The sequence below is a fragment of the Lissotriton vulgaris genome, chromosome 2_1 (genome assembly GCF_964263255.1).
Source record: "Lissotriton vulgaris chromosome 2_1, aLisVul1.2, whole genome shotgun sequence".
Lineage (NCBI taxonomy): Eukaryota > Metazoa > Chordata > Amphibia > Caudata > Salamandridae > Lissotriton > Lissotriton vulgaris.
In genome coordinates, this window is record NC_141687.1 from 616192157 (window position 1) to 616217596 (window position 25440).

General features: G+C 48.7%; 1 protein-coding gene across 1 annotated transcript in view; it reads left to right on the top strand.

Moving 5' to 3' along the window:
• Positions 1-3032: 3032 nt before the first annotated feature.
• FAM167B (family with sequence similarity 167 member B) overlaps positions 3033-25440 on the top strand; it is a 54057-nt gene continuing 31649 nt past the window's right edge. The window contains exon 1 of the mRNA XM_086955692.1: positions 3033-3839. Coding sequence (XP_086811818.1) covers positions 3378-3839 — 462 coding nt within the window. The 5' untranslated portion in view covers positions 3033-3377. The remainder of the gene's footprint in view (positions 3840-25440) is intronic.

The window sequence follows — 25440 nt, forward strand, 5'->3', positions numbered from 1 at the left end:
TCCCATTACAAGTGCTGTATTCCTGCTGACGAGTGTCAGTGCTGCCCATCCCAAGTGCTGCAGACCAGATGAGAAGCACCAGTGCCTTCCAGTGTAAAGTTGTAGCAGCCCTGCACAGAAGTGCCGGCACTGTCCTGTTAAATGTGTAGCAGCCACGCTCGAAGTACAAGGCCTATCCCCAATCAGTGCAAGAGTATAGAAGAGAAGCACGGGTACCTGCAAGAGCCCTGTAGGGAAGGCCTGGCGCTGTCCCAATCAAAGTGTATCAGTCTGCACAAGTGCTGCACTGTCCTACTAAAGTAAGCTGATCTTAAAGTGCTGTCCTGTCCTACTAAATGCAAAGCTGATATGTTAGAGTGCTGCCCTGCCTACTGAAAGTAAAGTTGGTCTGTTAGTGCTGGCAGTTTCCTACTAGAAGTAAAGCTGATTTTATAGTCAGGGCCACTGGAATTATGCGACAGGAGAGGGACAAATTATGAGGCAGAGTTGAGTAAATTATGTGGCAAGAAAAGCAAAACTATGCAGCATAATGCAGCACATTTTGTAACAGTACTACGTCCTTATTTTGTCATTTCTACACTTATTATCTCTGCCCAGGCACTGGCTGCAGCTCATTAGTGCTAGTTTAAAACCTAAATATATGAATAAGCAACAGAAAGGTGACCCCTCCATCTTTGCAATGTTCTTACCAACACGCATCGCTGTTTTATTTAGTAACTTTTGAACAGTTTGAGTTAGAAATTGTTTTTTCTTTAAGTCTGCAGATTATGTGGTAGACGATGGATTATGTGGCAAAAGCGGCAAATCAATAATCATGCGATACTCGCCGCACAATTCCAGTGGTCCTGCTTATAGTGCATCCCTGTCCTACTAAAATAAAATCTGATCTGTCAAGAGTGCTGGCACTGTCCTACTAAAAGGACAGTTGATCTGTTAGAGTTCTTTCACTGTTCTACTAAAAATTAAACTGAATTTAGAGTGCTGGCACTGTCCTACTAAAAGGAGACGGATTTTAGAGTGCTGGCACTGTCCTACTAAAAGTACAGTTGATCTGTTAGAGTGCTTTCACTGTTCTGCTAAAAATGAAACTGAATTTAGAGTGCTGACACTGTCGTACTAAAATAAACTCTGCTCTGTCAGAGGGCTGGCACTGTCCTGCTGATAGCGTTCGCAGAAGACTGCCTTTTGACCCGGGTCCAGGGAGTGCCCTGCCCTGCAATTGTCCTTTTCTATACATACAATATGAAGGGGAGGGGCCAGGTGGTGACACGTGTGACTTCACTTTTCGACACACTTCCCTCGCTCCTAGTATTTCCCGTACTGGGGAGCTGGGAGGCTCCCGTGCTCTGCGCCAGAGCTCGCGACAAGCCTTCCTCGGAGCACCAGCCGTTCCGAGCAGACCACCAGCAGCAGCAGCCTCGCCCTCGTGTGAACACGGGAGGCCTAGTGCACTCGCCAAGGAGTGTGCACGATCGCCGGCAGCGTCCGGGGAATCACCAGTGACTTGGGTCATAAACGCATTATCATCTCAAACGAGCTCGTGCACTCATCGACAGCTTCCCGTCGACCAGCAGCATACGCGTTTCAGCCCACTGACTTTATTCATAGGACCTTCAGCTTCATAAGATCACCGGTAAATGCGTGGGCCCCCAGCGGCTTTTTGGGGCAGCAGGTGAATTTGTTCAATCACAAGCGGCTTCCTGCGGAATACTGGCGCGTTTGTGTGACAATTCCTGTCCATGTCACTCCATCTGGTCGATTTTCAGAAGAGCTCTTCACATCACACGCAGCTTCAGCCCAACCCCGGTGGGTGTGCGTGACCACGGCACCTAGCTCCCAGAGGCGACTCATTGAGGCACGAATACCCCCGCCGTTCAGATACTTTAACGGATTCACACTCGCTCCGCAGACCTGCATTCGAGGATGCACCAGGCACAGGTGCACACCGCAAAGACTCCTATGTGAAAGCACGACTGAACAGCTCACTCGCGCACACCAGTGTGCACGTGAACTCATATTCGACGAGCACATGGTGTGCGCACCGCACAGAAGCTTGCTCACATGCTTAATGCACAACGAGGCAGCACTTGAGTGCACACCTGATTTCCTCGCGTTCACCTAGCCGCCGTAGCGTGGTAACAAGCAATTATCTGTGCATTCAGTTTCACATACTTTTATGTACAGACGGACATTTCACACCCTAGCAAACGGAATCTGTCTCAAACCCGCGTCTTTGAGCGTTGGTTTTATTGCACGAATCCTGTAGCATTCTTGATTGAATTTTTTGCAAATTGATCTGTGCACATTTCTTGCATGCTTGCAGCGTATAGATTATCTGTGTAGCATGTTTTGCACGTATCTGTAAATACGGTTTCTTGCATGTGGTGTTCAGAATTCCCTGCATACTTGCAGTGCACATGTTTTATTGCATGCAACCTCGTTTACATTTTCTTGCAGTTCCCGTCTGTAGATCTTTCTTGCACGAGTCGCCCCAACCCCTAAACTGCAACACACACATATTTGAGTCGATATTTGGCGATAGAAATCCCTGTTTAGGCTATACACACTTCGGTTAAAATATACACTGCCCACTCACACCGAAGCACAGGCCCTTGCACGCGCTGACTCGTTTCGGTGACGTTCCTGCTCCCTCTGCGGTGACTGGTCTAGCGTGCAATAGCAAAGAACCTCGTCCATGTTCGCTCTTGCGCACACGATTTTAGCACCTTAACGCTTTCAAGAATTCTCTTGCACGCCCAACTGGGCACGGACACTCAGCCGAGCACAGACTGCTTCCACGCTCACTTGTTTACATACCGCCTTACTGCTCACTTCTGTGCAAATGCTTCTGCAGTTTCACTCTTGAAGGAACCCTCTCACACGTCCACTGGTGCTAACCCTGTACACGGTAACTTTTGCATGGTAATTGTTACACCCACACCCTCAAATACTCGTCTAACACAAACGCTCTGCATTCACTTTGCACGGACCTTCTGGCACGGTCACTCGTGTACTGACCCATTTGCACGCTTGGTGTGTAGCGAATATATTTGGGCAGGCATTCTTTCTGGGTTTCTCTTGCCCGCTCATTCGTGCACAGATATTTTTCAGCCATTATTGGAGTGTTCCGGGTGCACATTCACTTGCACACCGACTCTCTTGCACTATTACTATTAGTGCACATATTCTTGTGCACAGTCCTTCCCAGAGTTTCTCTGGCAGGCTAACTTTTCTCAGACGTCCTTAGATAGACCCTCACTCACACTCATTCTCTCAGAATTGCACTAGCACACACTCACAGCCGCGAGGCAGATCCACTCGTGCACAGAGCTCTTGTGAACACTCGCACGAGCGACCTTTGTGAGCGCTCCCTGAAGATGTCCTTTGATGGGTGGAAGTTCAAGGAGCTGGGCGAGGAGGCCTCCTCGTGTGATGACGACTTGGACTCGGTGAAGGCCCTGACGGCGAAGCTGAAGCTGCAGACGCGCCGGCCTTCCTACCTGGAGTGGAAGGCCCAGGTGCAGCGCCAGCCCTGGAGGGCCCCCGAGCGGACGCCGCCATTCAAGCCCGTGGCCCGAGGGCGCGGCGAGGAGGCCACGAGCCCGCCCCTGAGCGGCCCAAGGAAGGCGCCGGGGCACGAGGACGGGGGCGCCGGTCAGCCGCCCAGAGGCCCCAAGAGGGAGCCGGTGCACGAGCTGGTGGAAAGAGAGACTGAGGGGGAGGGAACGACCCCACCGCGTCCCCGCCGAGCCCCCACACAGGCGGAGGACGTGCCACTGATGAACACTCAGGGCTTCGCCACCCTGGGCCAGGCGCTGGAGTGGCTCCGACAAGAGCTGGTGAGTTCCGTGCACCCCCAGACATCTCAGGGTCGGGAGCAAATATTACGGGTGCTGCATTTTAGAGTTTTGTCTGCTTTGTGTATCTAGATGCATGATTAGCGGAATATAGATAGATGCACGGAGTGTAAAATACTGTGTATTCACATTTATTAACTTTGTTGTGTGGAGTGCGAAAGCTTGGAGTGGCTGACATTGCATCCCACCCGTCAACAATAGTAATACATTGCATATTATGTGACACGGTATGAAGTGTTGTCTCATGCTGTTGTGTCTTCATGATTTGACATCTTCACTGTAGTAATATGTCGATGCAATTCTATTTAGTATATGTGGATTAAATATCGTGTTATCGGGCCACATTTATTTAATCTTGCTTGGCATAAAATAGTGTGGATGCAGACACAGAATAACACTAGTGTAGTATGCCATTTATTGTTACTTTAACTAATGAGGACATTTCTATGAATTCCCGCACAGGGGTTCAAAGTTAAGAGCTGAGGGCCTGGGCAAACCCGTGACTTCCTAATTTTACTCCCATAGGACATTTTGTTTACAGCTATATCAACAACCAGTGAATGCGTTTATGCCAAAGTTCGCATGAATATAGTTCTTTACACACAACGTGTGTTTTTTTCGTTTTGTTATAAATCTGTTCAGTATGAAAAAGTTGCCACGTGGGCCTGAAAGGTTTAACACTTTTGTATATTTTGACAGTTGGAAAAGCATTTGTTGATTTGCTTTTAACTTGGCCACCATTTGATGAATATAAAATACATTTGTTGGGCTCTTAGTATGTTAAACGTACTCTTGGCAATTTTAAATTCATGCATATCCATTAAGCGAGTCTTTTTCATAATACCCAATGGCAAAGCCAATATGTCTCAACTATAAGACCTATTAGTGTTACCAGTGGTTTTTTTTTTAGTTATGCTGTGCAACATTGTGCTACTGTATAGTATGGCTTAAAAAAGAAGGTGTATGATGCAGCCGCTTAGTCGTGTAACGCACATGTTTTCAACACACATGCGCACGCCTACAACATGACATGGATTTTTAAAACTTTGATTTATCAATTTAAGATCGATTCATTTTTTTAAAGTAGTGTTAATGTGCTTTTTATAAAAACGCAGCACAAATGTACTTTAAAAAAAAATGAAAATGGAAGAGCAAATTGTAGATTGGGGAGAATGTGGTAGTTGGGGAAAGCAACACGAGGACATGGAGAAAAGCAGTATGAGGAAGACACGGGCAAAAATTAAAGAGAGCAACATGGCTCATGGGGGGAGCACACAGGCGAGAGAGTTCAACACAAGTGTAGGGTGTAAGAGAAGCACATGGTCGAGAGAAAGAGAGAGGAATTTAGGGGATAGAAAAGCACACAAGGGAGACAGCTGAAAAAGACATGCACTCTCATAGAGTACTTAAAAACAAAGAAAAAAGTAGTTCCCGAAAAGCAAGCAGTGGAAGCATGGAAGTCATCCAGTCATAGAGTTAGTAAAGAAGAGGAGCAAACACAAGATTGACAGGCTGGGACATGAAAAGCCATCAAATAAGAAGCACACAAATGGAAGTGGAAATAAATCCAACCATTGGTAATCAGAGAGCGGGCTGAAAGCTTCCCGTGTTTACTTGGTAAATTCACATTATAAATATATATATTCTTATTTTTAACCGAGACCTGGTTCAAGACCGACTCCCTGCCCAACGTGCTTGCCGCCTTACCATCTTCATATTCCGCCATCCGAGCGGACCGCCCAGTAGGCAAGCGGGGTGGAGGAGTGGCCCTAATAGCTCGTACTGATCTTAATTTCCAGGTTCTCCCTTCCCCCCCTATCCCCGATGTTGATCACCTCGTAGCCCGTTCGACTTCCCACCAGGCTCCCCTCACTTTTGTCTTAATCTATCGCCCCCCCCCAACCCACTCCCTCATTTCTTTCCAATATCCAGACCCTCCTGGCTACCCTGGTAATTAACAACTCATCTGTACTAGTCTTAGGGGACCTCAACTTTTGGCCTAACGATCCTGCCGAAAGCCTTCAATCAAAGGAGTTTACCAGCCTTATGAATAGTTTGAACTTCTCGCCGCTCATTCATAGTCCCACCCACATACATGGTCATACGCTAGACCAAATCTGGTTACTGAACGTCCCATCCACATCCCCCATAATATCTCCATGTTCTTGGTCAGACCATTCCACCATCACGTTCTCCCTTGCTCTAGCGCCCCTGGTCAAACCCCCGCTTCCCAAAAACACCTGGGTTCGGAAATGGGGCAAAACAGACATGCCTTCTCTCTGCTCAGCCCTGGCCAAAACCAGCCCTGACCTATCTGGCCTTGCGGCTACCTCCCAGTTGGCCGCTATTAACAACTGGCTTACTGTGGCGGGTGATGAATTCGCTCCCTTAAGGCGGCTTACAGTCAAACGGGCCCACGCAGCCAATCGTTGGTTTACTCCCGACCTCAAAGCAAAGAAACTAGCTGCAAGGCGGGCCGAGCGAGTTTGGAGAAGAACTTACAGCCCCGCACAAAAGTCAATTTATCTGTCTGTCTTACAAACTTACAAAAAGGGCATTCTTGAAGCAAAAACTGAATACTATACCAACAGGATAATGACAGCTGAGTCCCAATCAAAGGAAATCTTCTCCACCGTCCATGAACTAGCATCATCCAGCAGAGCCACGGTCACCATCCCCCCTTCCCAGCCCCTCTGCGACTCGCTCAACGAGTTTTTCATTGACAAGGTTGCCAAAATTAAACACAACATTCCCCTGCCCTCCCCCACATTTGTCAACCCCTCCCCACCCCCCACTACCCTCAAATTGACCAACATTCCATTACTAACCAATGACACACTCCTTCCTTTGTTTCATCGGGTCAAATCAGGTTCTCCCCTGGATTTTGCCCCTGCTCACATCCTCAAGGAAATCTACTCAGCCTGCCCCACACCACCTTTGACCCTTCTTAATGATTCACTTATACACGGTACTGTCCCCAGCCCACACAAATCGGCGGTTGTCATTCCAATCCTAAAAAAACCTGACGCCGACTCATCCTCCCCCTCCAATTACCGCCCCATTTCCCTCCTGCCTTACCTTGCAAAAGTCCTTGAAACCCATGTTACCACCATTTTGAGCACCCATGTTGAAGCAAATCATTGCCTGTCCCCCTGTCAAGCCGGTTTCCGTCCCCTGCACTCTACGGAGAAAGTGGTCATCTCAGTAATGGACAAACTGCGTGAAGGTATCGACATCAACCTTCCGCAAGCTTTGATACTCCTAGACCTGTCCGCCGCTTTTGACACGGTGGACCACTCCATCCTCCTCAACCGTGTCAGGGCGCCGGGCATAGAGGGCTTGGCCTTCTCATGGCTTGAGTCCTTTCTCGCTGGGAGAGCTCAAGCGGTCCATTTGGCTGGCTTCGCCGCGGCCTCCCGCAAGGTAGAGTGTGGGGTCCCCCAGGGCTCATCACTTTCCCCCCTTTTGTTCAACCTATACATCTTCCCCCTCATTTTTATGTTACAGCAGCTGGAGGTCACCGTGTTCAACTACGCAGATGACCTCCAGCTAATTTTCAACCTGTCCCACTCATCTTCATCCGCCCTGAACGTCCAGGCAGTAATGACGTTCATTCAAGATTGGATGAATTGCAACCACCTCAAACTCAATCCGGACAAGACCGAGCTGGTCCTGACCGGAGGTGGTTGCAGTCCATGGTCCCCCTCTTTCTGGCCCCCTTCCCTTGGTGCCCCTCCACTCCCTGTACCCAAAGTAAAAACCCTTGGGATCCTTCTTAACTCTCAACTCACTGTTCACTCACAAGTTGGTTCTGTGGTTTCCTCTTGTTTTTTTCCCTCAGAATAATCAGGAAAGTTTCCCGTTTTTTTTCTCCCTCTGCTTTAAAAATAATTGTGCTGGCCATGGTACTGTCTCGTATAGACTATGGCAACATAGTCTATAATGGGGCCCCTGCCTACGCGATCCACCGCTTGCAACTGGTACAGAATCAGGCTGCCCGCCTGATCCACGGCCCACCCAAATACCACCGGGCCACCCCACTGCTCAAAACATTACATTGGCTCCCTGTGAAAGAGCGTGCCCTGTTCAAACTCGGCTGCCTCACTTACCAGGCCAGATGGGGCACTGCTCCCGAATTCATCTGCTCTGCCATTAAGCCCTACCTCCCAGGCAGAGAACTTCGCTCCACTCATTTGGCCCTCCTAACCATCCCCCGTTTTAAAAAACAGAAGGCGGGTGGAGCGAGATTCGCTGTCCTGGCTCCAGCCTTTTGGAACTCCCTCCCGGCTACCCTGCGCACCTCACCTTCCTACCTCCAGTTTCGGAAGGATCTCAAAACCTTCCTTTTTATGCAAGCCTACTCGACTTAAATCCCTTTAGCTGCTGCCGTCCACTGTTTCACCACTAGCGCCATGAAACCGCTGGGTAAACGAGCGCTGTATAAATGTTTTTAAATTCAAATTCATATATATATATGTCTGCCGGGTCCCCGCTTTTCTGACACCAGGAACAGGCAGGTTGAGACGGTTGGAGACCGGAGGGGACAGCGTATTCTTCTGCAGCAAAGTGGGGAACAATTGCATTACAACCACGCTTGGTCACCTCCACGCAACGTTTTCCAGTGACTAAGCAGAATGCACTCCGGGAAAGGTAGTCACTACACACAATGTGACTCGCCAATAGACATTTGCATTTGCCATTCGGGCTTTAGGGGGTGGAGCTAAGCTGGTGACATCAGGAGGGGCGTGACATTGTGTTAGAAATATTCTTTGCCGCTGCCTGACTCACCACAAACACCCGTGGCGCTGAAGAAGGCTAATCAGAAGCCGAAATGCATTCGCCTTGACAGCGGGTGTGCAATGTATCCTTACCTGCTGCGGATGGAATAAAGGCTGTTCCCACTTGTTCTCCTGTGTTGGCCTCTTCACTCTCGGCGGCTGCTGTTGGTGATGGATCGTATGTTTCAGCGCGGAGTCCAGTACCGCGCAAAGGGGCCCCCGTCTCACTAAATTGGCTCTGACTTTGCTGGTTGCTGCTTCGGTGGCGTTTTGGAGTTGCCCGGGGTGCCGGGATAAGTCGGAGTCCACCTGCTTGTCTGGTTCACATACGGCGGTGTTGGGGTCAATTGGCTCTACGCTGGGCTGGGCATGCATGTCTGCCGGGTCCCCGCTTTTCTGACACCAGGAACAGGCAGGTTGAGACGGTTGGAGACCGGAGGGGACAGCGTATTCTTCTGCAGCAAAGTGGGGAACAATTGCATTACAACGACGCATGGTCACCTCCACGCAACGTTTTCCAGTGACTAAGCAGAATGCACTCTGGGAAAGGTAGTCACTACACACAATGTGACTCGCCAATAGACATTTGCGTTTGCCATTCGGGCTTTAGGGGGTGGAGCTAAGCTGGTGACATCAGGAGGGGCGTGACATTGTGTTAGAAATATTCTTTGCCGCTGCCTGACTCACCACAAACACCCGTGGCGCTGAAGAAGGCTAATCAGAAGCCGAAATGCATTCGCCTTGACAGCGGGTGTGCAATGTATCCTTACCTGCTGCGGATGGAATAAAGGCTGTTCCCACTTGTTCTCCTGTGTTGGCCTCTTCACTCTCGGCGGCTGCTGTTGGTGATGGATCGTATGTTTCAGCGCGGAGTCCAGTACCGCGCAAAGGGGCCCCCGTCTCACTAAGTTGGCTCTGACTTTGCTAGTTGCTGCTTCGGTGGTGTTTTGGAGTTGCCCGGGGTGCCGGGATATGTCGGAGTCCACCTACTTGTCTGGTTCACATACGGCGGTGTTGGGGTCAATTGGCTCTACGCTGGGCTGGGCGTGCATGTCTGCCGGGTCCCCGCTTTTCTGACACCAGGAACAGGCAGGTTGAGACGGTTGGAGACCGGAGGGGACAGCGTATTCTTCTGCAGCAAAGTGGGGAACAATTGCATTACAACGACGCTTGGTCACCTCCAAGCAGCGTTTTCCAGTGACTAAGCAGAATGCACTCTGGGAAAAGGTAGTCACTACACACAATGTGACTCGCCAATAGACATTTGCGTTTGCCATTCGGGCTTTAGGGGGTGGAGCTAAGCTGGTGACATCAGGAGAAATTGTGTTAGAAATATTCTTTGCCGCTGCCTGACTCACCACAAACACCCGTGGCGCTGAAGAAGGCTAATCAGAAGCCGAAATGCATTTGCCTTGACAGCGGGTGTGCAATGTATCCTTACCTGCTGCGGATGGAATAAAGGCTGTTCCCACTTGTTCTCCTGTGTTGGCCTCTTCACTCTCGGTGGCTGCTGTTGGTGATGGATCGTATATATATATATATATATATATATATATCACTGCTCCATTCACACCAAGTAGCGAGTCACTCAATCGGCGGATGCTGTATCGCGTTGGTGTTCCGCGTAAATATAAAAGCTCCAAAATTCTCCCAATTCCACAGGAAAGGAAACAGCACTCACAGGAATATCTCTCAGGCGGTCTTTATTTATCGAAGACAGACGCGGTTCGGATAAACTCCTTCTTCGGTATCAACTCTAACGCGCTGTGCAGCGCCATTTTAACCAATTTGCATAACACAGTAGGAACAAATGAGGGACAAACGCTCCACTTCATAGTAAGCGCCATATTGGAGATATCACCAATTCATTATATTCACGATAATCACAGTTATAACTAAAAACTTTCCATGAAACATGGTTTATAAGCCTCAGTTCACAATTATAATATTAATAAGATGTAAACTGTGAAATGACAAATCTTGCCGTGGATCCGCACTGGCAACCTAAATAGGTTTGCCCAAACCCTCACTGTCCCACGTATATATGGCCGATGATCGGCTTAAGTTCGTTCCGTTAAGCAAAATAAATTGTTGCACTCGTGACACCTCTTGACATTATACATTTCATTCACATCATTGGACAATAGTCACTTGATACTATGATGTCCATTATCTCATGAATGAAGAGTTTATTCACCCATATGGAATACCTAAAGAAGATTTATGTAAAAGGAACATAACATGACTGTCACACAATTTAGTAGCTTCATGCCAGTTACCGTCACTCGCTCAAGATGTTAACCCCATGTATCGGCTTTGTTACAGCCTTAACCCTGCAATGGCTCATATCGAAACTATTCCAGCAAAACTCAGCTGAAGATCATTGTAGCAACAGAAAATTAAGAGGCAGCTAACGATGTACTAACTGCCTAGTTGTACTATTAAATCCTCCCCACTGTTTAGGCCCCCTGGAATCTTGGTCTGTAAATCCACGATGTACCTGGATTCTAGCCTTCTTAGTTTTTGCATTCTGTCTCCTCCCCTTGGATGATTGGGTACACCGTCCAGACAGAAATACTCCAACAGATCCCTGTCACTTTTATGTTTGATGGAAAAAAGCTGAGCCATTGGATAGGTAAAATCCTTTTTCACGATGGCATGCATATGCTCCAGAATTCTTAATTTGGCACAGTTGATGGTGTTCCCTATATATCTCAGTCCACAGGGGCACTTTAAACAGTAAACTGCGAATGTTGTTTGGCAGGACATACATTTGTTGATTTTCTTCCCTTCCTTTAGCCCTTTTACTTCATAAGATAGAATTCTCTTGCTAAAGGCACAGGCTTTACACCTCCCACAGGGGGAAAATCCCTTTGCTTCCTGTTGTGTCCCTTGTCTGGTTGGAACAGGATCTAGGTGACTATGTACCAAATTATCAATCAATCAATCAATCAATGACATTTATAAAGCGCACTACATACCCGTAGGGTCTCAAGGCGCTGGGGGTGGGGGGGGGGTGCCGCTACTGCTCGAACAGCCAGGTCTTCAGCTTCTTCCTGAAGGAGAGGTGGTCTTGGTTCAGGCGCAGGTCGGTCGGGAGGGAGTTCCAGGTCTTGGCGGCCAGGTAGGAGAAGGACCTTCCTCCTGTAGTCGCTCTTCGGATGCGGGGGACGGCGGCGAGGGCGTGGTTGGCTGATCGGAGGTGGCGTTTGGGAGCGTAGAAGTTGATTCGGCTGTTGAGGTAGCTCGGGCCTTGGTCGTGTAGGGCTTTGTGGGCGTGGGTGAGGAGGCGGAAGGTGATTCTTTTGTTGACGGGGAGCCAGTGAAGGTCTCTCAGATGTCAGGAGATGTGGCTGGTTCGTGGGATGTCGAGGATGAGTCTGGCTGAGGCGTTCTGGATCCGCTGGAGTCTCTTCTGGAGCTTGGCGGTGGTACCGGCGTAGAGGGCGTTGCCGTAGTCCAGTCGGCTAGTGACGAGGGCCTGGGTGACGGTCTTCCTGGTCTCGGTGGGGATCCACCAGAAGATCTTCCGTAGCATGCGTAGGATGTTGAAGCACGCCGAGGAAACGTTGTTGACTTGCCTGGTCATGGAGAGGGAGGAGTCCAGGATGAAGCCCAGGTTGCGTGCGTGGTCTGTCGGTTTGGGTGCGGTGCCCAGGGCGGGAGGCCACCAGGAGTCGTTCCAGGCGGAGGGTGAGGAGCCCAGGATGAGGACCTCCGTTTTGTCCGAGTTCAGTTTCAGGCGGCTGGTCGTCATCCACTCGGCTACCTCTTTCATCCCTTCGTGCAGGTTGGCTCTGGCGGCGGCGGGGTCGTTGGTCAGGGAGAGGATCAGCTGGGTGTCGTCGGCGTAGGAGATTATGTTGAGGTTGTGTTGGCGTGCGATGGCCGCGAGGGGGCTCATGTAGACGTTGAAGAGGGTGGGGCTCAGAGAGGATCCTTGAGGGACGCCGCAGATGACTTCGGTGGCTTCTGACTTGTACGGTGGTAGGCGGACTCTCTGTGTTCTTCTGTCGAGGAAGGAGATGATCCATTCCAGCGCCTTGTCCTGGATTCCGACGTTGCTGAGGCGCTGTACTAGGGTGCGGTGGCAGACAGTGTCGAATGCCGCGGAGAGGTCGAGGAGGATGAGGGCCGCTGTTTCTCTGTTGTCCATCAGGGCTCGGATGTCATCGGTGGCGGCGATGAGGGCGGTCTCGGTGCTGTGATTGGCTCGGAAGCCGGACTGTGAGGGGTCGAGGGATCCATTCGACTCGAGGAAGGCGGCCACCTGCTTGTTGACGGTCTTCTCGATGACTTTGGCTGGAAACGGGAGGAGCGAGATGGGGCGGTAATTCTTGAGTTCGGTGGGGTCCGCTGTGGGTTTCTTGAGTAGAGCGCTGAGTTCGGCGTGCTTCCAGCTCTCAGGGAAGGTGGCGGTGTCGAAGGATGTGTTGATGATGTCTCGCAGGTGGGGTGCGATGACAGCGTCAGCCTTGTTGAAGACGTGGTGAGGGCAGGGGTCGGTCGGTGATCCGGAGTGGCTGGAGTTCATCGTGCGGATGGTGTCTTCGGTGCTGATCGGGGTCCAGGCGTGGAGGGTGGTGGTGGGGGGTGGTTGTTCGGTCTTGGTGTGCGTTGGTTGGTTGTTGAAGCTGTTGTGTATGTCCGCGATCTTGTTGTGGAAGTATGAAGCGAGGGAGTTGCAGAGGTCTTGCGATGGGGTGATGTCGTTGTTTCCTGCGCTGGGGTTGGATAGCTCTTTCACGATGTTGAAGAGTTCCTTGCAGTTGTGTGCGTTGTTGTCCAGCCGGTCCTTGAATGCAGTTTTCTTGGCGGCGCGGATCAGCTGGTGGTGCTTCCGGGTGGCCAGCTTGAAGGTGGTCCTGTTGTCCGGTGTAGGTTCCCTTCTCCAGACTTTCTCGAGGGCTCGGCAGTTCTTCTTGGAGCTCTTGAGTTTGTCGGTGAACCACGGGGCTTTCTTGCTGCCGGGTCTACTGGGCGGGGTCCTCAGCGGGGCGAGTTCGTCCGCGCAGGTGCTGATCCACTTCGTGAGGTTGTCGGCGGCCTGGCTGGGGTTCGCTGAGCTGGCAGGAGGGTGCTGGCTCAGGGAGGTGGCGAGCTGGTCTGCTGTGATCTTGTTCCAGCTTCTGCGGGCGGCCTGTTGCTGGTGGTGGTGGGTCGTTGTTCTCTTGAAGGTGAAGTGGACGCAGCTGTGGTCCGTCCATTGCAGCTCTGTGGCGTGGCTGAAGTCGATGTCTGTGCTGGAAGAGAACACTGCGTCGAGTGTGTGTCCGGCGAGGTGGGTGGGGGTGGACACCAGCTGCTTGAGTCCAAGATTGGCGAGGTTGTCGAGCAGGGTGCTGGTGTTGCGGTCGTTGTTGTTCTCCAGGTGGAAGTTGAGGTCCCCCAGGAGGATGTAGTCGGCGGAGGGGAGGGCATGCGGGCTGACGAAGTCGGCGATGTCCTCGCTGAATTGTGTGCGTGGTCCCGGGGGTCGGTAGATCAGGGTGCCTCTGAGGGTGGTGTTCGGGTCGGTGTGGATCTGGAAATGCAGGTGTTCGGCGGTGGTCAGGGTGTTGTCGGTGCTGGTCGTGATACGGATGGTGTTCCTGTGGATGATGGCGATGCCTCCTCCCATCTGGTTGGCGTTGCGGTCCCTCTGGACGATCTTGTAGCCCTCTGGGATAGCGATGGCGATGTCAGGAGCTGAAGAGGCGTTCATCCAGGTCTCTGTGAGGAAGGCAACGTCTGGGGCTGTGGCGTCTAGGAGGTTCCAGAGTTCGATGGCGTGTCTGTGGACGGAGCGGGTGTTGAGCAGGATGCACTTGAGGTGGGTGCTGCTGGTGTTCGACTTGGCGGGTGCTGGTGCGAGGCAGGTCCGGATGCAGGAGAATTTGCAGGCGTGGCAGCTGAAAGGTCCGTGGGTGCGTCGTGGTGTGGCTTGGTGGCATTCTGGGAGTCGGCCGGTGTTGAGTGCGATGAGGGTGGCGGCGGAGTACGTCTGGCGGGTAGGTCGGGGTCTTCTTGGGCCAGGGGTCCTGGCGCTGGTCGCGATCCGGTCGCGGACGGGCGCAGACGGGCTTACCTTTGGCGCGCCTTCGGCGCACAATCGGCGCGCCCGCTGCGCGTGACCGCTGCGCGTTCACACGGTCGCCATATAAGGCGAAGTGCGCGGGTGGGCGGAGCAGCTGGGAGGCGGGAGCGGGGAGGGAACAGAAGGAAAAAAGGGGCGGGGTCTGCGGTGGTGGCGGGAAGCGGGGAGCGGGGAGGGAAGACGGAGGGCGGCGAGGTAGGCGGGCAAACAGGAAGGAAAACGCTGACACGGCAACAAAATAACAATAACAATACAAATGGAGATTAAGACGCTAACACGGGCACAAAAATAGAAAACAGGCACAAATGGAGGTCAAAACAAGGCCAAAACAACCAACAGCAGAGTCAGCCGGCAGCCGGCAGCGAGGCAGGCAGCGGGGCAGAGGGCAAGGCAATGGGGCACACGCAGCAGCTGGTGGCCGTGCGGCGCGGGGGTGTCCCACAAGTGGGTCACACTCACCTGCGTCGCACGGTCGCCATATAAGGCCAAGTGCGCGGGTGGGCGGAGCAGCTGGGAGGGGGGAGCGGGGAGGGAACAGAAGGAAAAAAGGGGCGGGGTCTGCGGTGGTGGCGGGAAGCGGGGAGCGGGGAGGGAAGACGGAGGGCGGCGAGGTAGGCGGGCAAACAGGAAGGAAAACGCTGACACGGCAACAAAATAACAATAACAATACAAATGGAGATTAAGACGCTAACACGGGCACAAAAATAGAAAACAGGCACAAATGGAGGTCAAAACAAGGCCAAAACAACCAACAGCAGAGTCAGCCGGCAGCCGGCAGCGAGGCAGGCAGCGGGGCAGAGGGCAAGGCAATGGGGCACACGCAGCAGCTGGTGGCCGTGCGGCGCGGGGGTGTCCCACAAGTGGGTCACACTCACCTGCGTCGCACGGTCGCCATATAAGGCCAAGTGCGCGGGTGGGCGGAGCAGCTGGGAGGCGGGAGCGGGGAGGGAACAGAAGGAAAAAAGGGGCGGGGTCTGCGGTCGTGGCGGGAAGCGGGGAGCGGGGATGGAAGACGGAGGGCGGCGAGGTAGGCGGGCAAACAGGAAGGAAAACGCTGACACGGCAACAAAATAACAATAACAATACAAATGGAGATTAAGACGCTAACACGGGCACAAAAATAGAAAACAGGCACAAATGGAGGTCAAAACAAGGCCAAAACAACCAACAGCAGAGTCAGCCGGCAGCCGGCAGCGAGGCAGGCAGCGGGGCAGAGGGCAAGGCAATGGGGCACACGCAGCAGCTGGTGGCCGTGCGGCGCGGGGGTGTCCCATTATCCCTCAATGACCGGGCCTTCCGATAGGTGATCAATGGGGCTATCGGCACGTCGACACCGATGATGTTGTCTGTTTTCAACACGTGCCAATGCTTCCTCATGATCATCCTTAGACTGTTCACATCTTGAGAAAAGGTGGTTATCATCCGAAACCTACCATCTTCTCTACTCTGTCTCTTGTGTTTAAATAGATCCTCTCTAGGTATCTGATCAAACCTATAGAGTGTTCTTTCCAAAAGCTTTTCATTGAAGTCTCTTGCCAGAAATCTGTTGACACTTTCTCTGGCTGCCAATTCAAAATCACGCTTCTTAGAGCAGTTACACTTTAATCTGAGGAATTCCCCATAGGGAATACTGTTTACCAATTTTCGAGGATGACTGCTTAACGCATGTAGCGTGCTGTTACCCGCAGTCGGTTTCTTGAATAGAGCAGTACTCATCTTTCCCTCCTTTATCTCTATTCTCAGGCCCAAGTACTTGGCTGCCACCAAACTAACCTGGTACAAAAGGGGGTGGTGATGGACGGAGCATCTGAATCAATCAAACACTCACACCCAGTCAAAAGATCTGGGTTTAATCCATCACCGTTCTTTAGCCCACTCTGCCACCCGAGTTCAGACATGGCTATATGCAGATCAGTCTGACCCTGTGCCTCATGGGAACAGTCCAGCCCGAACTGCCAAGCCATGTCTTCCCTGGACTGGAAACAAGCTTCCGAGGACCGGTTTCTGGCATTCCAGCCGTCTTCAGCCCGGTAACTCTGCCCTGGTGCGGGACCTGTTCAAAATGTTGAGGGATGCCAGTATGTCACTTGTTTTACTCCTGACATCTTGGTAAACAGACAACCACGACAGCAGTGAAGAGGCTGACGAGTTATCACGGAGGAAGCAAATGCTAGTTTAGCTGAAGGAGGCTTGAGAATGTTCCAGAACCAACATTTTCAAGACACAGCGCTCCCTATGTGAGAGGTCGAGGCTTCAGAGGCATAGCCACAACATCTGCATTAGAACAGTGCCTTTCCCCAGACGGTTCCATGACACCTGTTCTTGAGTTCCAGGTTCCTGGAAGAGCTTCATATTAACTGTGCCTTGGCAGTGAAATAGACGAGGCGTGCAATCCAACAAAACCAGTTGCCCGTGGTGTTGTATCGTTATGCCTGACCCTGGTTTCAAGACAGGGCAGGCAACACAGGAAAAGGCGGGGGCAGGAAGGGGCGAGACCGGAAGGGGAGGAGATTAGGGACGCAAGTGAATAAAGAAGCTTGCAAAAAGGCTCCCGCGTCCAGCGTCTTCTTTGAGGGGCCAAGCTTTGAAACGTTACAAAAGGGGGTGGTGATGGACGGAGCATCTGAATCAATCAAACACTCACACCCAGTCAAAAGATCTGGGTTTAATCCATCACCATTCTTTAGCCCACTCTGCCACCCCAGTTCAGACATGGCTATATGCAAATCAGTCTGACCCTGTGCCTCAAGGGAACAGTCCAGCCCGAACTACCAAGCCATGTCTTCCCTGGACCGGAAACAAGCTTCCGAGGAACGGTTTCTGGCATTCCAGCCGTCTTCAGCCCGGCTTGCTTGAATCCAGTGGTAAAGTGAGCAAGGGACTCACTTCTGAGCATACCCTGCCACACTTATGGTGGCCAAAAGCGGTACAAAAGGGGGCGGTGATGGACGGAGCATCTGAATCAATCAAACACTCACACTCCATCCATGACCACCCCCTTTTGTACCAAACTAATCTGGCCTGTGAACCTCAGATTTACATTGTTTTCATTAAGAAGTGTTACATACTCTTCTGCCTCACTCTCAGAGCCATTCCACACCAAGAACAGGTCATCGATATACCTATACCACGACACAATTTTATTTGACCACTTTTCATTGACTGGGGCCCAGGCCACCTGCTCCTCCCACCAGCTTACGAATAAATTTGCGTAGCTGGGGGCGAAGCATGAGCCCATTGCCGTCCCTGAGACCTGTCTAAAGCGATCTCCCTGAAAAAGAAAGATGTTATTGTAGTGATAATACTCAATCAGTTCTAATAGCATTTTGTTATGCATTGCAAATTTCAACTGTCGCTTCTTCAGGAAAAACTCTACTGCCATCAGGCCTTGCACATGGTCAATTCAGGTGTAGAGATTTGTGATATCGAGAGTAATCAGACAGTAAGTGGGTTGCCATTCCAATTTTTCAATATGTTCAATAAAGTCCATAGTGTCCTGATGTATGATTTCAGACCCAAGACTGCCTCAAACAGAAAATGGTCTAAGAACCTAGAAAGGTTCTCAGTTAGACTGCCCATTGAGGAGACTATGGGTCGTCCAGATGGTCTCTCCATGTCCTTATGTACCTAGGGTAGGTAATAGTACATTGGCAGAATGGGGTTAGTTGTCCTCAGGAATAAATATTCGTCCAAATCCAGCATGCATTTATCATGCCACTTTTTCAACAGTGTATGAAGTTGATTATTGCTGTCATTATATCTTTCTTTTGAAGTCATTTCATAGCATCTCTGATCTCCCAATTGTCGCATGGCTTCTTCCACATATTGTTCTCGAGAGAACTGAGGGTTTACAAATAATGGAAGTATCTTCTTCCAAACCTTTCACTGCCATTCTCTGTGCCTTAGTTAAGTTATCCTGCTTTTTGGGAGGTTGTCTGTTTTCTCTGAATGACATCAAATCCTGATGATTAGATCGGAGAAAGTGTCTATGGCATCCAGAGGCATCTGTGGTAAAAAATTTGATGGCAGCTTCAAGCTACTACTCAGTGCCTCTTGTTCCACCCCTATTCTTTTAGTTCTTTGAGTCAATGTTGTCACGAGAGATGGAACCTCCATTAGGCCCTCCTGGCGTAGATCTTCCAGCAATTCCAAGGCTGTCAGGTCATTAACATTGAGAAGATCAGTATTCTTTTTATTAAATTTCAGAAGTTTAGCCTCTTTAGTTGTTGGTTTAGTTTTATAGAATTTGTGTAACTTCAATTTACGGACAAATTTAAACAAGTCCATTCTTGTTTGAGTATATTCCATACGTTTATTAGGACAGAATGTAAGTCCTAGTTTCAGAACTGATTCTTCAGTGGTCGTCATTATTTTGTGTGAGAGGTTGATTATGGTCAGATGATCTTTTCCTTCTACCACCTCTTTTGCTCCGTGTCACTCTGGTAGCCTGATTTGGCTTGGACCTTCCCCTTCCAGCCGCCCCTTCTGGTTTTCCTTCGTCCTCTGGGGGTTTGCTCTTTCCTCCCCTCAGCCTGGTTTGGCGGATGATGTTGAACTCCTGCTGAAAAGGGGTTTTCTGTGGTCTTCCGGAGGGACATGCCGTATCTTCTCCCGATTGTTCTCCTTCTGTCATGTCAGATTCAGAGGTTTCTACACTTGGTTGCAGTTCATTGGTGTGCATTTTGGTCTTGTTCACCAGTTCTTCCCGTGATTGTTCGTATCTTTTTGCAAAAGTCAAAACCCTTCCCATAGCGTAATCCCTGTCATCGCGGTGGAATTTCTCTTATTTTCGCTGATTGATTTTCATTTCATATTTCACTAGTCGCTTCTTAATGGCCTCTCTTAATTGCTCTTGTTGTTCTTTATCAGCATTCTGCTGCAGTTCTTCTTCTAGAGCTTCAATCTCCTTGAGGACCTTATCCCTGTCACTCCAGACAAACTGTACTAAAATTCCCAGCATCCCTTTGCAGGACAGGGCAGTATGTGCAGCCCATGCTTCCAGTAATAATGGATCAGGGTTCTCATACGCTGGGATGGTATATATACGCAAACCTCTGGGAGCTCTTTGGACCTCTATGTAGCTTTGCAGCGAGGTGGCCTCCCACCATTTACGTATCTCCCACTACAGGAAGCAAAGGGATTTTTCTCCTGTGGGAGGTGTAAAGCCTGTGCCTTTAGCAAGAGAATTCTATCTTATGAAGTAAAAGGACTAAAGGAAGGGAAGAAAATCAACAAATTTGTGTCCTACCGAACCACATTCGCAGATTACTGTTTAAAGTGACCCTGTGGACTGAGATATATAGGGAGCACCATCAACTGTGCCATCGTGAAAAAGGATTTTACCTATCAGGTGGCTCAGCATTTTTCCATCAAACATAAAAGTGACAGGGATCTGTTGCAGTATTTCTGTCTGGACAGTGTACCCAATCATCCAAAGGGAGGAGAAAGAATGCAAAGACTAAAAAGGCTGGAATCCAGGTACATCGTGGATTTACAGAACAAGTTTCCAGGGGGCCTAAACAGTGGGGAGGAAGTAAAAGTACATCTAGGCAGTTAGTACATCGTTAGCTGCCTCTTAATTTTCTGTTGCTACAATGATCTTCAGTTGAGTTTTGCTGGAATAGTTTAGATATGAGCCATAGCAGGGTTAAGGCTGTAACAAAGCTGATACAAGGCGTTAACATCTTGAGCGAGTGAAGGTAACTGGCATGAAGCTACTAAATTGTGTGACAGTCATGTTATGTTCCTTTTGCATAAATCGTCTTTAGGTATTCCATATGGGTGAATAAACTCTTCATTCATGAGATAATGGACATCATAGTATCAAGTGACTATTGTCCAATGACGTGAATGAAATTTATAATGTTAAGAAATGTCACGGGTGCAACAATTTATTTTGCATAAAGGAACGAACTTAAGCCGATCACTGGCCAATAACTTCGGTGCTATTTAACGAATCTTCATTACATTTTCAAAAGTAGTACAACAGTCGGTTAAGCTGCTATGTTGAAAGTTGCAGGATAATTTGTCAAGCGGGGGCCAAGAAAAAGGGGAGTCCCAAAACATGTTTTCTCCATGCCATTTCCAATAGGGATTTTAAACACGAATACAGCCTGAACTGCTGGACGGAATTATACCAAATGTGGCAGAAAGGTAGCTCTTGGTCCAGAAATGGACCTTTTTGTAAATTGATGTAAATCTGTTCAGTAGTTTTTGAGCTATTTAAGGAAATCCAAAGTTGTACATCTATGGATGCGAACCCTCCGGATCTCCTGCTGTAATCTGATTGGCTGCCAATACTTCAAGTAAGAAGTGTTGGCAGCCATCTTGCGACTTGGCCCCAGCCGAATACCAGAAAAAACTTTAAAAAAAAGAAAAAGGGGCAGGGTAGGAACACCCTGACCCTATGGCCCTGGTTGTGTGTGTGTGAGTGGGTGTATGAGAGGTTGTATAGTGGTGTGAGGGGGTGTGTGAGTGGTTGTGTGTATAATGTCATCAGTGATATTACAATGTCATGAGTGATGTAATATTTGAGGTCATAAGCAGTGCATTAGGGAGCCTAAGTTATAGTAAGCTCAGATAACTATAACTGGTGAATTTCTATGATTTTGTACCAGTAAAATTTGAGCCTCACTATAACGTCCCTATAACCTCTGTTTTTCCAGTGAATATATATATTCATATATATCCATGAGCAATCACTCACCTCCAACTGGACTGAAGCAGATACCTCAAGCACTTAAAATTCTTTATTGTTCATCTGCCATATGTGTTTCGACCACCTGTTGCGGCCTTAGTCACATGACATGTACACATACTGACAACACTTTTACCTGGGCCAATTCATAGATATGGAGGCAAGACTCATGTCCCATTTCATTAAGGAGGCGCATAAATTAGATAAAACATAATCAACATTGCTGTATCTGTGGATCCGGGTCACTTTGGCTTGAGCTCCCAATAATTTCATGAGTGTTCATTGCTTTATTTTTGTGGTCACTCTATATGCACCATTGAAATAGCTACCAACTCTGTTGTATATAGACGTTTCTACCATATTTCACTTTTGCCCAGAAGGCCTAGCTGTCCCGTATCATCCCAACGGCACAGCGTTCATACTTATTCATTTTAGAATACACAAATTGTGCTTCAAAATACAATGCAAAGTTCTCAAAAGATTCTTTTGCCGCTTTCATTGATGGGCTGAATATACTCACTGAGCATTGTGTTACTCGTAACATTGTTTCATTGTGTGTTGGTTCAATATAAACCCCAAGTGGGTAATCACTCAAACATAATCAAATATTGGCATATTCTGAGGCCAGCTACTTACATTTAAACATGCAAGGTGCAGAGCTGTGTTGTCACAACAATTGAACCCGACTCATAACTGAATATTCTCACACTATTGCATCTTAGTTCACATACTTTAACACATCTGACATTTGTCAAGTGTCACACATTGCTGTGACAGTAAAAAAAAACATTTTTGTGGTGGAGAAAGCGCCAGGAAAAGAAAAAAAGGAAAAAGAGAAAAGGAAGAGAAAAGAAAACGAGAATCTGGCCTAAGTTGACATTTGCACAATCAACATGATTTATTTACATGATTGGATGCAGGAGTGTAACTCTTCATCACAGTTAAGTCCATTTGGTGTTTTACAAATGAGACTTAATATATATTTCATCTTGAGTTCTCTCAGTGCCAGGACACAGTCTCCACCTCTCCTGTTTAGGGGCACCACATCAATCACAAGTTATATTTATGTGGAGTCTCTCAGGATCGGGGCAAATTTTGCCAATTAAAAAAAATGATTGGCCTCAAGGTGGGGTCTTTCTGGGTCCTCCTCCAGCGGGCTAGGGAGTGAATGGTATCCCTACCCTCTTATATTATTTTTCTTTTTTTACATCAGGACAGGGGACTAAGTTGCAGAGTCCTGGAATGGCTGCTAGCAACATTTTTCTCATGTTGCTGGCAGCCAATCAGAGCGCCTACTCCTGCAGGAGTCTGACACCCACAGAAGCAAGATGGCCCAAGAAAAATAAAACCCCCATGCTGAATCGAAAAAAGAACATTTTTAATTAATGCACCAGCGAGAGTCTCTCGTGGAACTAATCGTCCAGAAAAACAATTATATTTATACTTAATTTCTCAAAAAGTACTTAACGGATTTTCGCCAAATCACAAAAAGCACAACCGGGGGACCAAAATCCAGTTTCCTGCCAAATTTGGTGTAAATCTGTATAGCAGTTTTTGTGGTAGCTGTCTTAAGAACTCTATGGAACATGCAGGGGGATTTTCCATTTTTGGACCCCCCTTTTCTTCTCAACCCCGCTTGATGGATCACACTGAAACTTTCCATGCACTAACTAGCCAAAATTTAGCACCTGCTTGGAAAGAGTTGTCGAAATCCACCAAATGATGACAAAGTTATTAGCAACACAAAGAACTCCGACCTAACTATAACTACCCATGGGTAACTGAACTACATACTGTAATGGAAGCCGTAAGAGAAAGTTTTCTTTTGGGGGCAGGCAATCAGTGCCTCCAGGTAAGTGAACACGAAGCTCCTTTTCCAAAGAGAAGCCTTTATGTTTTTAAATTTCATTTTGGACAGTCCAAAGACCAGCTCATGGACTACAACGACCAAGACATACATAAGTGTTAACCATTTAAGGACCACTCCGCATCTTTTTTAAGAGTCCGTTTCTCAAAAACCACCGAGCAAACTTAAACCACCAGCGGGAAAATTATCCCCGCGTGCGAACGTTCCAACGGCGGTGACGAGCTCAGCTCGTCATGAGTGCAGCTCAACCGTGCCTCGTCATTAGCACGCAACGGGTTAAAGTTCTACTCCCATGCCAAGGTTTGTGTAAATCCGTTAAGGAGTTTTGGCTGTAGTTGCGAGGAAAAGTTCCCTTCTGTTTTCCTACAATGGGAAAGGTCATTGTTTGACCTCATTTCCCCTTTAACTTTTTTCGTTGCAGGGAACTCCATGAAATTTGGCATGCATGACCTTAACTGACTGTCCTAAGCGCATGCCAGATATGGTGCAGATCCATCCATGGGCGGCAAAGGTAGAGGAAAATCAAAAAATGCTTTTTCAATGGGAAGTGCAGCTGAATCACAAATACACAGTAGCAACTGCCACTGTATCATATATAAAACATTTCTGTGTTTTTTTTTGTACAAAACACAGTTGTATAAAACCGAAATTTAACAGCGATCCTTGACATTTGGAAAATATTTCATGGTCCCCTGTGAAATAATGATATCCCAAACAACTCTGCAGAACATTATATTTAAGAAGGGTAAATATTTGATTGGGAAACAACTCTACTTCTTTTGCATGGCGAGAGCTCCAGTCCTGCAGCACATTCCCGTCATGGCTTGATCCACAAACACCTTGTGAGCCGCGAGGCTGTATGAAAACCCCCTCACTACACCAGTGGCTCCATTATGACCTCTGCCAGGTAAACAAAAGGGTAAACTAAACAAAACATGCACATTCTAATTCCAGTCAGGGTCAATTGTTAGCTGCACATTGCAGAACAGCTTTAACAACTTATCCCTTCCACGGACAAAATGTGTTTTGTTAACAAAGCACCAGGGGGCAGATTTATGAGGCCCTTGCGCCACGTTTACGCCACTGTTGCGTCACGCAAGGCGGCGTAAACGTGGCGCATCCCTACGAACGATTTACAACGTGACGCATCTAGGCAGATGCGTCACGTTGTAAAGCCCTGCGCCGCTTGTGGGCGTTCCGGCGCAGGTGTGCGTTCCGGGGCAGGTGCGCCTCGCAAAAGTGGCTGAGTGAAATCTATGAGATTTCACTCAGTCACTTTTAAGCCAATGCTGCGTCAAAAGCCTGTGCCTGCTTGAAGCAGGCGTAGGTCTTGACGCAGCATTGTTAAAATGGGGCACTCCGAGCCTTGCTGGAGCTGCGTCGCGCTTGCGACGCAACTCCAGCAATGCGACACATTTCCGGCAGAGATGCGTCACGCATCTGTGCCGTTTTTGCACCATGGTGCGCCGCATTATAAATGCGGCGCACCATGGCTGGCGGAGCTGTGGCGCACTGTGGCGCATGTTAACTGGCGCATCCCCGGGGATGCGCCAGTTAACATAAATCTGCCCCCAGGTGTTTGCTCTAAAATTCAGCATTCTTTACTATTTAATGAAGCCAACCAGTGAATGATGATGCAGTATGTCTCTAAACCACCAGCTAACATAATCAAACAAAGTAGCATTCTAGAACAGCGTTTTTAAACTTTTCGACTTCTGTGGACCTCTGCTGAATCATTACTTGAACCTGGGGCCCCCCACTGAGTCATTTTCAGAAGCCGTGGACCCCCGTCTAAGCAATTTCTATGATTTGAACTTCTAAACAATACCAAAAAATGCAAACCCAAGTATACACCAAACAAATGCAGAAATATTGAAATATTTTGTTTAATTCCCAATCAAATATAGAAAAGTTTTCACATATTCATATTAACTTTAATGTATTCATTTTAATACTATTTAATTTTGTAAGACAGATGTAGACTCCCTTGATTAGGACTTACAGACGCCTGGGGTCCTCCTACCACAGGTTAAGAACCACTGTTGTAGAATGCTTATTATTGATATTGTTAGAAATGCAGTACTTAGTGAAGATAACTGTTTTTTCCCTACACTGGACATTTATTTCTCTTCTTTTTGACTGCAGATAACCAAAGTGTACAGTCC